At 37.8% G+C, this 14,354-nt stretch overlaps 1 protein-coding gene across 11 annotated transcripts in view; it reads right to left on the bottom strand.

Moving 5' to 3' along the window:
- The window catches only part of trol (terribly reduced optic lobes), a 1,731,230-nt gene that overhangs the window by 615,057 nt on the left and 1,101,819 nt on the right, over positions 1 to 14,354 (bottom strand). For all 11 annotated transcript variants that reach the window (XM_090387691.1, XM_090387694.1, XM_090387699.1 and 8 more), the window contains one exon: positions 2,237 to 2,320. In XM_090387691.1, coding sequence (XP_090243817.1) covers positions 2,237 to 2,320 — 84 coding nt within the window. The remainder of the gene's footprint in view (positions 1 to 2,236; positions 2,321 to 14,354) is intronic.

Here is a 14,354-nt window from a genome sequence, read left to right as displayed (position 1 = left end):
GAGCAGTGCAGACGGGCTGCAAGAGTAGCTCACGGTGTCAATGATATACAGGAATTTTTCTAGCAGGGATAAGGAAGTGATTATTCCCTTGTATAAGGCAATGGTCAGGCCACATCTTGAGTACTGTATACAAGTTGGACGCTTCATTTCAAGAAGGATGTAGAGCTGCTGGAACGAGTACAGAGAAGGGCAACAAGATTAGTGAATGGAATAAAGGGTTGCTCTTACAAAGAAAGGCTTATGTTTTGCAAATTACAGTGCCTGGAGACTAGGCACCAGCAAGGTGATCTGATAGAGGTGTATAAAGCCTTGAATGATTTGAGCATGCTCAATGCCGATGGGATTCTTCCTCTTGCTCAGAATAATCACCTGAGAGGGCATAAATTCAGATTGAGGAAAGACAGATGTAAGATAGATGTGCAGAAATTTGCCTTTAGCCAGCGGGTAGTTAGTTGGTGGAACAGACTTCCATCCCTTGTTGTGGAAGTTGATAGCCTAAATAAATTTAAGGCTCAGCTGGACAGGTATTTCGAATGAACGGAGGGGTGAAATGGAAGTGTTTTTTTTTTTTTTTTGGCTGATGCTGCATAAGCTTGCTTTCTTGCATCGTATGCCTCTACTAATGCTAATGCTAACCTTCATATCTGACTGCACAATTACTCCTAGGTCTTTTTCATTTTCTACCACCTTAAGTGTAGTACCACACAGTTGGTATGTTTCCCTGGGGTTACTTCTACCCATATGCAGTACTTTGCATTTGTCAAGGTTAAACTTCAGTTGCCACTTCTCAGCCCATCTGCCCAAATTTTCTAGATCCTGTTGCAGTAGCACACTGCCATTACTGTCATTAACAACCCTGCCAACCTTTGTATCATCTGCAAATTGGACACTAAGCCTGATATATCTTCATCAATATCATTGATAAATATACAAAACAACAGTGGACCCAACACCGAAGCCTGTGGGACTCCACTAATAACATTAGTCCACGAAGAGCAGCACCCATTGATTACCACTCTGTCTTCTCCCACTCAACCATCCCTTTATCCATTGTAGCAATTTACCGTTAATACCATTCTGCTCCAATTTGTACAGTAGTCTTCCATACACAACAGTGTCAAAAGCTTTCCTGAAATCCAAGTATATGATATCAAAATTATTTTTTGCATCCAGTTCCTTTGTAACCACGTCATAATAACCAATGAAATTTGTCAGACAAGACTTTCCCTTAACAACCCCATGCTCTATCTGAATTATTGCTGCAGTCTTGTCTAGATGATCCTGCAATGCATCTTTAACCAGTGACTCCATTATTTTACCCGGAACAGAAGTTAAACTAACTGGTCTGTAATTATTTGTGTCACCCTTCGATCCCCCTTTATGAATGGAACTGAAAGATTTGAAAATTGTTCATAAAATAAATTTGCAGATATCATTCGTGAACATACCTAGACGTAAAGACTTCAGCACATGGATGTGAGGTGCATCGTATTGAAGAGTTATGTTTGGATTTTCAAATGTTGGCATAACATTTAAAAGAAACAAGAAAATTGCATTATTCAATTCAGAAGATAAACATGAACAGACGTTCTGCATGCGCAAAGATAGCGTGCCTAGATTTATCAACTTTCTTGGCTTGTTTAGGATTACTTTTACTAGACCTTTGCAATTCTGAAGTTTTTTTCTCGAGTTCATCAATTTGTCATCTTTCAAAACTTTTGGATCATGAACTGGATTTTAACATGAGTCAGTGCCACACACTAGTGATTATTGCTTTTCTCACTACTTCTACCCTCTTTAAGCAGACTTATCAAAAGTTGCCACTGCTCTTCCAATGATTAAAGAAACTAGCAACCTCCCTCTCTTTGTCGCACAGACCCACTGGCCAAAAGAAAGCTAAATTCATTTAATTTTGTAAGCATTACTTCTAACAATGCTATCTTCCCTTAGTGAGCATTACTTCTTCAAGAATAGTTCTGTGTAACTTTTGTAATTAAGTTATAGAAAACAAATAAAATATTTTAAAGAATGGATGCTTACAAAGTAAGCAAAATTAATGATCCTTATAACTTACAGAATATTTTTCTCTGGTAAAATAACTGGTAATATTTAACCTTAAAACTGACAATCTTACCGAAACTGGTTTCAGCTTTTATAAAAAGTAAGAACATATGCTAAATACCAAATTAAGAACATTTTCAAAGTCTAAAAGATAACCTTTTAATATTTCACTCACCTCTCTCAGCTCTATCTCAAAAGTTCTTGTTTCGAGGGGATTCAAAGTTGGAATGTTGACAAAGAATACAGTAATTCCATTTCCCTAAAGAGAGAAAAATCAGATATTTAGGTATGTTTTTAATTACTTTATAAAGGGTACATAGTTTTAAAAACCACAAGTGCCTATGAAACTAGAGAAAAACCACATTAACATGATTCAAAAATTCATAATATTTTTGAATTAAGTCTCTAGCTGAATCATATAATGGGACGCTGAGATCATGAGGAGTAAACAATTGCCTATATATTCTAAATAGAGTGAAATAATTGCTCTCCAAGAATTAGAAAAGAGGGTATGCAGGATATCATTTCTCATACACTTTTACCACCTCTCATTCAATTTTAATAAGGTCTAATAATGGTTAGTTTTTTTTTTTTTTTTTGTTGTTCAAAATTAATTCTAGAAACCTAATATTGTTTTTCTGATATAGACAGCCCATTTCACCAGGCAGTAGAATTGGGCTGCCCAACAGGCCATGCAGGAAAATATTTAATCCTTATAACTCACTGGTTGGGAATTAATAAGTGCTACTTTTTATTCCTTCTTAAGTGTTTTTAGACTTGTATGTGCTGCTTTTTTTTTTTTTTTTGCCCATTTATATTGTTGTTTCTTTTGTGTAAGCTAATGGGACCTGTGAGGCTACATGATATTGTTTATGTGTCAAGTGATATTGTTCACCGTGTCCAGCAAAGTACAGTTTGTGTAGTGAAATACTGCATTTAATCACAATATAATGTTTTTCATTACACAAAAGCTTTCCCAAAGGTCACCACTTATGTAATTATCACAGAAAAAAACCCAGTAAACTTGTAGCAACAAACAGTAAACTGGCTAACTTCCAGTGTATTTGCATTACAGCAAAGTATCCAATAGTATTCCATGTTACCAAAAAAGGCTAGTGTTATTCTGACAAACAGTGTGCATCATGGTGGTAAAAATGGAGCTTCAACAAAAGGGACAAGAAAAAAGCAACATATCACCGCATTTTACAATTTGGGGGGGGGGGGGGGGATGTGAACTGACATAGTTGGACAAGTTTTGTGCTACATATGATATAAGCTGGAATACTATACACTGGTCCATGGTAATTTTTTAAAATTTGCTAAGGAATTTAGAGGGCATCAATTTGCAAGTACCATTTCTTAATAACAATACACATGCAAGTAATAATATGCTAAAAAGGTTATTTACAAGAAAAATAAAAATGAGTGCAATGAAGGATGGGTACACAAAGCAAAGGACTACATTATATTTTTATTTCACTCATGCAGAATGTTCATTTTATCACAATCTTGCACAAAAGGATATTAATGATTTCATAAATATAAGAGGAAGAATGAATAGCAATATTTTTTCATTGAAATACTTAAATTACAAATGTTTTTTTTTGCAAAAAATACCTAATTTGTTTTGTTGGAATAATGCCAAAGTTTGTGCAATTATGCCTTCAAAAACTAAAATTTGGCAGAGACTGCTTTATGTTTATACTTTATGTTACCACCACTCTCTGAAAATTTAAGTATAAGTATTACTATCAGTAATACTGGTAAATGATTGAAGGAAGCAAGTTTATACAGCATCAACAAAAAAAAAAAACCTACCCACTTCATCTGTCCAACCCCTCCAATAATATGTCTAATTCAAATTCATTTGAGCTACCCTTCCACAACACAAAATAGTAATTTGTTCCAACAATCAATTACTCGATGGCTGAAAGGAAATTTTGGTACATCTATCCCACAGACAAGCTTTTTCAATTTTAGTTCATGTACCCTTCTGTGCTTTGTTTGAGAAAGAATTAGAATACCATCATCATCATCAAATTTAATCAATCCCTTGAAAGCCTTAAATACTTCAATCAGGGGATCTTCTTGCAAGTGCCTAGTTTAAAAATGCTGCAATTTTCAGAAATTAAGTCTTTTGTACTAAGAATATCCCTTTGTATTCTTGATTGGTCTGGTTGCTCTTCTTGTCATCTGTATCCGAGCAATCCCTCTCTTTCTTAAAATGACCTGTATGCAGTACTCAAGATGTGCCCTAACCATTGCCTTATAAAATGGGATAATCACCTACTTGTCCTTGATGGCAAAAGTTATTGTATATCATTGACAGAACCCCAGGAGCTGTCCTAGAGACAGTCTGCACCGTTCAAAAAACTATATCTGACTTTACAATTACTCCCAGATTTCTTTCATTCTCCACCACCTTGAGTGTGGCCACCTAATTGGTTTTTTTTGGTTTTTTTATTTTATGGAAACCCCAAACACGAAAGGTATCAAAACCTATAGTACTTAGTACCGTGCATGGGTTGAAGGAGAAGTATGGGGGGAGGGGGATGCCGCAAACTTTGTTCTAGTGACTAAACATGGGTTTCACCACTTCAAGCCTCCAATAAGCAAAGTGGTGGTATTTCACCGGTTGATGAAAGTCATCTACCACCTAAGAATTTGGTTGGTTATTAGGAGTTTTATAATATATTAAACATTTATAATATATTAAATATTAAAGCAATCTAAATAAAAAAACTCTATAGATTAATCAGTTGTAAAAACTTGAAACATCTGACATATTGTCGTCATCCAATAAAATCTGCCCGAATGTATAAGGCTCAGACAGATAGCTAAAACAAAAAAACAAACAGCGTTCGTTACTGTAAGACTTACATTCTACTAAAATATAATGAATAGTTAAAATTATGTTACAATATCTACACACAGGACAATCATCAGCCCTCAGGAAATACGAATGCGTCAGGTGAGAATATCTTATGCATAGCCAAGCAAGAACTACTTCCTCCCAGCAAACCCTGCACTGACTAGAATGCCAATGCATTATTACAGGCTAAATTTCATTTAGCTTGTAGGTAGGGCACCCAGTCTAAGATTCTTGCCAATGTGCGCTTAATTTTTTTGCAGATTAGTTGCTTGTAGTCAGTATATGGGACTGACAAGCAGATGTGATTTTGTGGCATTGCTGATTTTGCTGCTGCATCTGCCAAGTCATTGCCTCTAATACCAACATGGCTAGGGATCCAGCAAAAATGAATATCAAAGTTTAACTCTGAGAGGGAGTGTAATATTTACTGAACCCAACACAATACTGGGTGAGTGCTTCTCATACTGGATAAGGCCTGTAATATGCTTAGGGAGCCGGTATATAACATGCACCTTTGGCACTCATTGGACTTTATATGATCCAAGGTCAGTTCTATTGCACATAGCTCTGCAATGTATATACTACATTCATATGGAATGCGACTGTATATTGTTTTTCTTGGGAAAACACAAGCAGATCCTGCAAACTCTTCAGATTTTGAGCCATCTGTATATCCCAGCAAGAAATCTGGGTATTTGGCATGATGTGCTGCAAAGAGTTGGAATATACGATATACATGGTGATGTGTCAGCTTTCAGCCAGTTCCTAAGATAAAGTCATAAGATAGATATTGTATATTCCAAGGAGGAAGGACTTGCTTGGCTGACATGGATACATTATCCAATGTAAAGTTAATTCCTCAAACAGGCCTCTGGAGTTGGGTAAATTCATATTGTGATTTTTAAATGTTTCTCACCAACCACATATTAAAATTAAACACAGAAACTGAAATTTTAAAAACTATATATTTACAATTAAAATAACTTTTCAACTAAAAATATAAGAATATTTAAAAAAAATATATATATATACATCAAATAAAATACATTAAAATACTGGGTTAAGAGCGATAAAACTGACCGTAGCTTTCGAAGGCTCCTGCCTTCTTCAGCGGTAGCTTCCCTGTACTGCGGTGCATCCTAAGTACCAGCAGGTTCATGGTCTAAATCACGTGTTTCATCACCACGTGTTCTATTCTCCTGTGTACTGGGACGGGAAGCGGCTCGGGAGCGCATCATATGAAATCATCCATCGTAGCCTCAAAGAGGGGATGAATCCACAAACCTTTGTCTCCATTAATGTTTTCTATCAAATTAATCAGCAAACTCTTGAGCCACTTGCAGTCCCAGAACCTATACGTCCGATCAGTGATGATAGCTTCGTCTGGAGAGATCTGGTGTTGTTTCTCCCAAAAATGCTCGGCCACAGCGGACTTACCGTAGTCTGCATTCCTTATTGCCTTAGTGTGCTCCCCCGGATGTTCTTTGAGATGACGCTTTGTTTCCCCTATATAACATTCCCCACAATCCGGGCATTTAATACTGTAAACGACCCCACTAGCATTCTCTTTTTGAATGGGGTCTTTTACTTGTGATATAATTGTGTGCAGCTTCCGGCCTGGAATCTGCACACAACACATCTGATAATTTCTTAGTACCCTAGATATATGCTCAGTTATGCCTGGATAGTAGGGAATGTATGCAGTAGCTATTGGTGTGAAGGGTTCACCTCTCCTCTGATTTTCTCCAATATACTTTTGTATAATCCTCTGGGGATAGCCACACTTTGTAAGATCTGCTATGACACATTCATATTCTTCTTTCCTATCCTCGGAGGTACTACAGTGCAATTTTTCCCTGTCTATTAACGCTCTGACCACACTGTTCCTATGATGATTGGTCTGAGCAGAATTATAGTGCAAGTACTGGCCTTTGCACATCGGTTTCCTATAGACTTTAGTTTTTAGTTGTTGGCCTTCTCTACAGACCAATACATCTAGGAACAGCAAAATTCCTTTTTCCTCTACCTCCGAAGTAATTGTATGAATGGGGAGAAGCCATTTAAAAAATTCAACACTTGATTTTCACTCCCCTTTTGAATGATTGAGAATGTATCATCCACAAATCTCTTCCATGGACACATAGGGAGATCTCGACCATTAAATATTTTAGCCTCGAGCTCCTCCATAGCTAGATTAGCTATAATTGCACTAATGGTGGAGCCTATGGCTGTATTGTTAACCTGCTTATACATAATATTACCAAAAATCATGGTGGTGCTTGAGAGGCATAGTTCAATACCTTTACAAATATCTTCTAAGCTTAATTGCATTCTACTACTCAAAGTGGTCTCCTTCTGCAAGGCCATGTATGCACAAAGTACTCCATGGTCGATAGGAATACACGTAAAAAGTGATGTCACATCGAAACACATCATAGTTTCATTTTCTTCTATGTGCTGACTTCTCATGAAGCACACAAAATCTTTACTATCTTTGACGCTGAATTCGGAATGTAATATAGGAGAAACAAAGCATCGTCTCAAAGAACGTCTGGGGGAGCACACTAAGGCAATAAGGAATGCAGACTACGGTAAGTCCACCGTGGCCGAGCATTTTTGGGAGAAGCAACACCAGATCTCCCCGGACGAAGCTATCATCACTGATTAGGCGCATAGGTTCTGGGACGGCAAATGGCTCGAGAGTTTACGGATTAATTCGACAGAAAACATTAACAGAGACAAAGGTTTGCAGATTCATCCCCTCTTTGAGGCTACAATCCTCAGAAGGGATGGACGATTTCATATGATGCACTCCTGAGCCAGTTCCAGTACATAGGAAAATAGAACACGTGGTGATGAAACACGTGATTTAGACCGTGAACCTGCTGGTACCTTAGGATGTACCGCAGTACAAGGAAGCTACTGCTGAAGAAGGCAGGAGCCTTCAAAAGCTACGGTCGGTTTTATCGCTCTTAACCTGGTATTTTAATGTATTTTATTTGATGTATATATATATTTTAAATATTCTTATATTTTTAGTTGTAAAGTTATTTTAATTGTAAATATATAGTTTTTAAAATTTCAGTTTCTGTGTTTTATTTTAATATGTGGTTGGTGAGAAACATTCAAAAATCACAATATGTAAAGTTAATATCACGAAATAGCTCTTGAATCCTGATACCAAAGGGCAGACTGACAGTTTTAATGTATTATATAGATTTTCTCACTACAGCATATAAACAGATTCCACATAGGATGGTCAGGCAGGGATTTTATTTTTATGGCATATTGTATGACAACTGCTGACGTTGAAGCATCAATGGTGGTTCATTGGCTTCCACGTACAGACTTTGGACAGGTGAAGTACGAAATGCCCCTATGGTGATCTGGACGGCTCTATGGTGGATTGGATCAAGCCATCGACTTGATCCAATCCACCATAGAGCAGAAGAATAGGCTTGGGAACCATAATCAAGTTTAGAATGGACAAGTGATCAGTAAAGATGCAATGTGCTTCTATCTGCACCCCAAAAGTTAGAGGAGGTAGCACTGAGCACGTTCAAACCTCATGCATTTTACTCTGAGTTGACAAATACGGTGGTGAAAGTTCAGCTTTTGATCAAAGATGAATCCAAAAAACTGTTTCTGCTACCACAGGAATTGAATTCTGTCCAAGTCTTAGTTCTGGGTCGGGATGTAGATTCCATTTGAGGCAGAAATGCACACAAATGGTCTTTTGAGCAGAAAACCTAAACCCATTGGGCTAATGCCCAGGAACTAAGTTGGTTAAATGCTTGTTGCAATTGTCATTCAATAACTCTCATGCCGCAGGAGTGACAAAAAATACTAAAATCATCTACATACAGAGCACTATCTACTGAAGGAGGAGGCTGTTTTGTAATGGAGTTAACTTTGATTGCACATAGCATACACTGAGGGCAGTGCCTTGGGGAACTGCTCTCAGTGTATGCTAAGGGCAGTGCCTTGGGGAACTCCTTCCTCTTGGCAAAAGAAGCGAGATACACTGGATCTAACACAAACCTGGAAAAGTCATTTTGATAAAAAAATTCTTAAAAAAATAGGAAGGTTATTATTGTTAACAAATCTAAGATCAAATAAATAGAGATCTTTTAAAACACCATATCTCCAGGTTTTGTCAGTAAAGGTATCAGTTTTCTTTGACATGGAAAAAGCTTTTCCATGTCAAAGAAAACTGATACCAAGTGCTCACATTTTATAAATGCATCGCAAATCGCTGTTTCCAATCAGATTAAATGGTCCAGAGTGCACTGATTTCTTCGGAAGATGAACTGAATCTTGTTCAAATGGTCATTTGCCTTAAGGTAATATATAAGGTGAACATTCACCATTTTTTCCCAAAACCTTAAATAAGCAACTGGTCAGAGCAATAGGATGGTAATTGTTAGGAATTCTGGGGTCCTTTCTGGCTTCGGGAATTGCGAGAATGATTGCCCTGTGCCAAGAATCGGGAAACTGATCTTCCAAATAAATTTGGTTGTAGAGATGTAGCAACAGCTCTAAAGAGTGAGATGGAAGGTATTTTATCCTATGATAGATATAAGCTGGTCTGTAATCAAGTCACAAAGGAGATTAGGCAGGCAAAGGCAGATTGTGAGAAATCCTTGGCAAGGGATGCAATGAAAAAGAATAAAGAGGTCTTTACCTATGTAAACTCTAAAAGGAAAGGGATGAATCAGATTGGTACTCTGGATATTGATGGTTCAACTGTTGATGATCCTGCTCAGGTGGCTAACAAACTAAATGAGTATTTTGCATCTACATTCACCCATGAGGAGTTATTCAGGGAATGGAATGGCAGAGGTGAGTTAAACTCTGGTAGTGAGCTGGATGATTTCGTAATAACTGAGAGGAAAGTGGAGGAGAAATTGTTGAAGATAAACGTAAGAAAGGCACCCGGGGTGGACGGGATCCATCCAGTTATATTAAAGGAGGCAGCAAAGGAAGTAAGCAAACCCTTAGCCATAATTATGAGAGCTTCTTTGGACTCAGGCGAAGTACTCATGGACTGGAGATGTGCAAATGTGACCCCAATTCACAAAGGAGGATCAAAGGGCAACACAAGTAATTATAGACCTGTTAGTTTAACTTCTGGACAAGACTTCAATTATAGCTCAGACACAGCATGGTTTTGTTAAGGGAAAGTCTTGCCTGACCAATTTGATTGGATACTATGATGTGGTCACAAAGGAACTGGATGCAGGGAATAACTATGCTATTATATATTTGGATCTTAGAAAGGCTTTTGATACTATTGCACATGGAAGATTGCTGCACAAATTGGAGCAGTGTGGCATTGGAGGCAAATTGCTGCTATGGATAAAGGGATGGTTGAGTGGGGGAAGACAGTGTGGTAATCAATGGACACTGCTCATCGTGGACTAATGTTATTTGTGGAGTCCCTCAGGGTTCAGTATTGGGTAAATTGTTGTTTTCTGTATTTATAAATGATATTGATGATGGTATATCAAGCTTAATGTCCAAGTTTGCAGGTGATATGAAGGTTGGCAGGGTTGTTAAGGACACTAATGACAGTATGCTGCTGCAACAGGATCTAGAAAGGTTGAGCAGATGGGCTGAGAGGTGGCAAATGAAGTTTAACATTGACAAATGTAAAGTACTACATATGGGAAGCAGCAACCCCAGAGTGCCGTGTCAACTCTGTGGTACTACACTGACAGTGGTAGAGAATGAAAAGGACCTGGGGGTAATTGTGGAGGCAGATATGAAGTTTTCTGAGCAGTGCAGACGGTCTGCAAGAGTAGCTCATAGTGTCTTGTCAATGATATCCTTCTTGAAATGAGGTCTGGAGGCCTCATTTCAAGAAGGATGTAGAGCTGCTGGAACGAGTACAGAGAAGGGCAACAAGATTAGTGAATGGAACAAAGGGGTGCTCTTACGAAGAAAGGCTTAAGTTTTGCAAATTACAGTGTCTGGAGGCTAGGCACCAGCGAGGTGATCTGATAGAGGTGTATAAAGCCTTGAATGGTTTAAGCATGCTCAATGCTGATGGGATTCTTCCTCTAGCTCAGAAAAATCACCTGAGAGGGCATAAATTCAAATTGAGGAAACACAGATGTAGGATAGACGTGCGGAAATTTGCCTTTAGCCAGCGGGTGGTTGGTTGGTGGAACAGACTTCCATCCCTTGTGGTGGAGGTTGATAGCCTAAATAAGTTTAAGGCTCAGCTGGACAGGTATTTTGAACGAACAGAGGGGTGAAGTGGTTTTTTTTTTTTTTTTTTTGGCTGATGCTGCATAAGCTTGCTTTCTTGCATCAAATGCCTCTACTAATGCTACTAATGCTAATGCTAATATACAGCAATTTTTCTAGCAGGGATAAGGAGGTGATTATCCCTTTATATAAGGCAATAGTTTGGCCACACCTTGAGTACTGTATACAGATCTGGAGGCCTCATTTTAAGAAGGATGTAGAGCTGTTGGAACAAGTACAGAGAAGATTAGTGAATGGAACAAAAGGTTGCTCTTACGAAGAAAGGCTTAAATTTTGCAAATTACAGTGTCTGGAGACTAGGCACCTGCAAGGTGATCTGATTGAGGTGTATAAGGCCTTGAATGGTTTGAGCATGCTCAAAGCTGATGGAATTCTTCCTCGGAATAATCATTTGAGAGGGCATAAATTCAAATTGAGGAAAGACAGATGTAGGATAGATGTGCGGAAGTTTGCCTTTAGCCAGCAGGTGGTTGGTTGGTGGAACAGACTTCCATCCTGTGTTGTGGAAGTTGATAGCCTAAATAAATTTTAAGGCTGAGCTGGACAGGAACTTGGAATGAACGGAGGGGTGAAATGGGAGCTTGTGTTTTTTTTTTTTTGGCTGATGCTGCATAAGCTTGCTTTCTTGGAACATATGCCTCTACTAATGCTAATGCTAATCTCATACTGAATATCATCTGGTCCTGCAGCACTGGCTTTTGAGGTAGCAAGTGCCATGGTTAATTCCACTTGACTGAAAGGCAGGTTATATGGCTCAGCTTTGCTTGAAGAAAAGTTGAGTTTTTGTTTCTACTTGCTTCTTTAAAACCAGGAACTCTGCAGAATATGAAGTTTCAGCAGATATGTTGGAGAATACTTCTCCTAGAGTGTTGGCTATAGCAATTGGGTCTGCTAATGTACAACCATTATGCTGTAACATAGATGAGGGTAGTGATGTGTATTTACCCTTCACTTTCCAAATTTTATCCCAGACGACTTTGGCACTAGTCATCTGGTTAATTGAAGATGTAAACTTTACCCAGCATTTCTTTTGGCTTTTCGGTGGTGGGGTAATGTCAGAATTTTTCCTAGGCCCAATTTCATAACTTCCTTGCTTTTTTATACTCTTGGTTCAACCATGGCTTTGGAAAATGTGGAAATTGGGAGGATGTTTTTGGAATTGCAATTTTCGCTGCATGGATAATACACTGATATACTTCACTGCTTCATCAATTGATACACTCTGTGATATACAGTAAACCCCCGCTATTCACGGGGGTTACGTTCCTGAGAAATGTCGCGAATACCGAAAACGCGAATACTGAGTTATGGCTCCCATAGTAATAAAGGGGTTCCGTTCCAAAATATGAAATATATAGGAAAAACTAGTCTAAAATTTTGTCTATGTATTATATGTACCTTCATAATATGATAGTACATAGTGAAATGCAAGCATATGGCATTGAAATGAAAATAAGACACAATTTAATATTAAATGTAATATTTATTAGAAATTTCAAACAAATCTTTCATTCCAGCACCTTTGCTAGCTAAAAAACGTATCCCGCCAGTGCTATCACCAGTTTCGCTAAAGTGTTGATAAAGGAGTTTTGCCTTTTCACGAATGATAAGTGAACTTAACGGAATTTATTTTGAGTTCGGTCTTCTATCCACATATTTAAAGCTTTTTCCATTTTTTTCTAATTTAACCTCACAAGTTACAAAGCAAATTTTTGAAGCAATAAGAGCGGTTTCACAGACACTACGGCGGATTTTTTCTTCCGATTTTTTGATTGATCGTACCGTTGACTCATTGATTTTATAATGTTTTGCCACTGAAGAGACACTTTCACCATTAGAAATTTTGTCTAGTAACTCAATTTTATTCGCTAATGTCATCACCTTCCTTGATATTTTCACATTTCCCTTGTTATTCGTAGTCATATTTTTGTACGGGTAAAAAAGAATTTGTCCACAATAAAGGCACTTTCTTCCGTTAACACACTCGAAAAAGTCTGTTTTTACACTGCAAAACGGTAGATTTATCACTTTTGTAAGCATATCAATTTATAAATTTATTCAATTTATAAGCATATAAATTAAAAGCAAACGACGAAACCTTCCATAACAAGCGCATAACACATATTGATAAAGGATTAGGGAGAAACATCCACACTCACGATTTTGTCACCCCTCTCCCCCCACCCACTGAACGCTGTTTTGAAACTGGAAAGATAATTGTAGCCAGGCCCGTGTTTTTTTTTGGCGGAAAATATTCACGGCGCTTTAAAATTCACATTTTTTTAGGTTTCATTTTATATTAAATCAGCGATTGCGAATACGCGAAACCGCGAATGGCAGGGGTTTACTGTACCTCACTGCTTCATCAATTGATACACTCTGTGATATACTTCACTGCTTCATGAATTGATACACTCTGATATACTTCACTGCTTCATCAATTGATACACTGTGATATACTTCACTGCTTCATCAATTGATTCCTGTTACATTTGTACTGGATCAAATTCTGCAAGCCATGAGAATGTACTCCAATCTACTTGATCATACTTCGACTGTACGATTCTAAATGGATGACAAGGTTGTCTGTCCACTATGGTACATATAACAGGGAAGTGATTGTTTCCATAAGGATTCTGTTCCACTTCCAGGAAAGCTTGTTTGTTTGTTTGTTTGTTTGTTTCAGGATTTATTGGGCGCATTGGCAACTACGACCATAGTGCGCCATACATATGGCAACTATGCATGCCATTTCCTCTCAAAAAAAATAGAGAAAATGGAAAAAAGGAACCAGAAAGTAATTTTTTTTAGCTAACTAAAGGAGGTGATATACTTTAATAATCTTGAGAAGTTATAAAAGCTTTACACATTTGTTTCATTGTTTAAAAGTGAGGTAAGTGTAGCATCTTTTGTTGTGGCTGAAATGCAAAGATTCTGGCGTTCTCTTGTATATTTTGTGCATTCAACCAGAATGTGTTTCACTGAGAGCATTGTATTACAGTGATGACATTGAGGGGGTATCTCTCCTTTTAAAAGATAACTATGAGTGATATTTGTGTGACCTATTCACAGACAAGCCAATATTACCTCCTGATGTTGGATTGAACTAAAGCTGGAAGGCCATTGCTCAAGGTTTGGCTTGATACTT

This window comes from Mastigoproctus giganteus, chromosome 13 (genome assembly GCF_048544385.1).
Source record: "Mastigoproctus giganteus isolate SK-2022 chromosome 13, ASM4854438v1, whole genome shotgun sequence".
Classification (NCBI taxonomy): Eukaryota; Metazoa; Arthropoda; class Arachnida; order Uropygi; family Thelyphonidae; genus Mastigoproctus; species Mastigoproctus giganteus.
The sequence above is the reverse complement of the archived record's forward strand: the minus strand, read 5'-3'. Positions and strand labels throughout refer to the sequence as shown.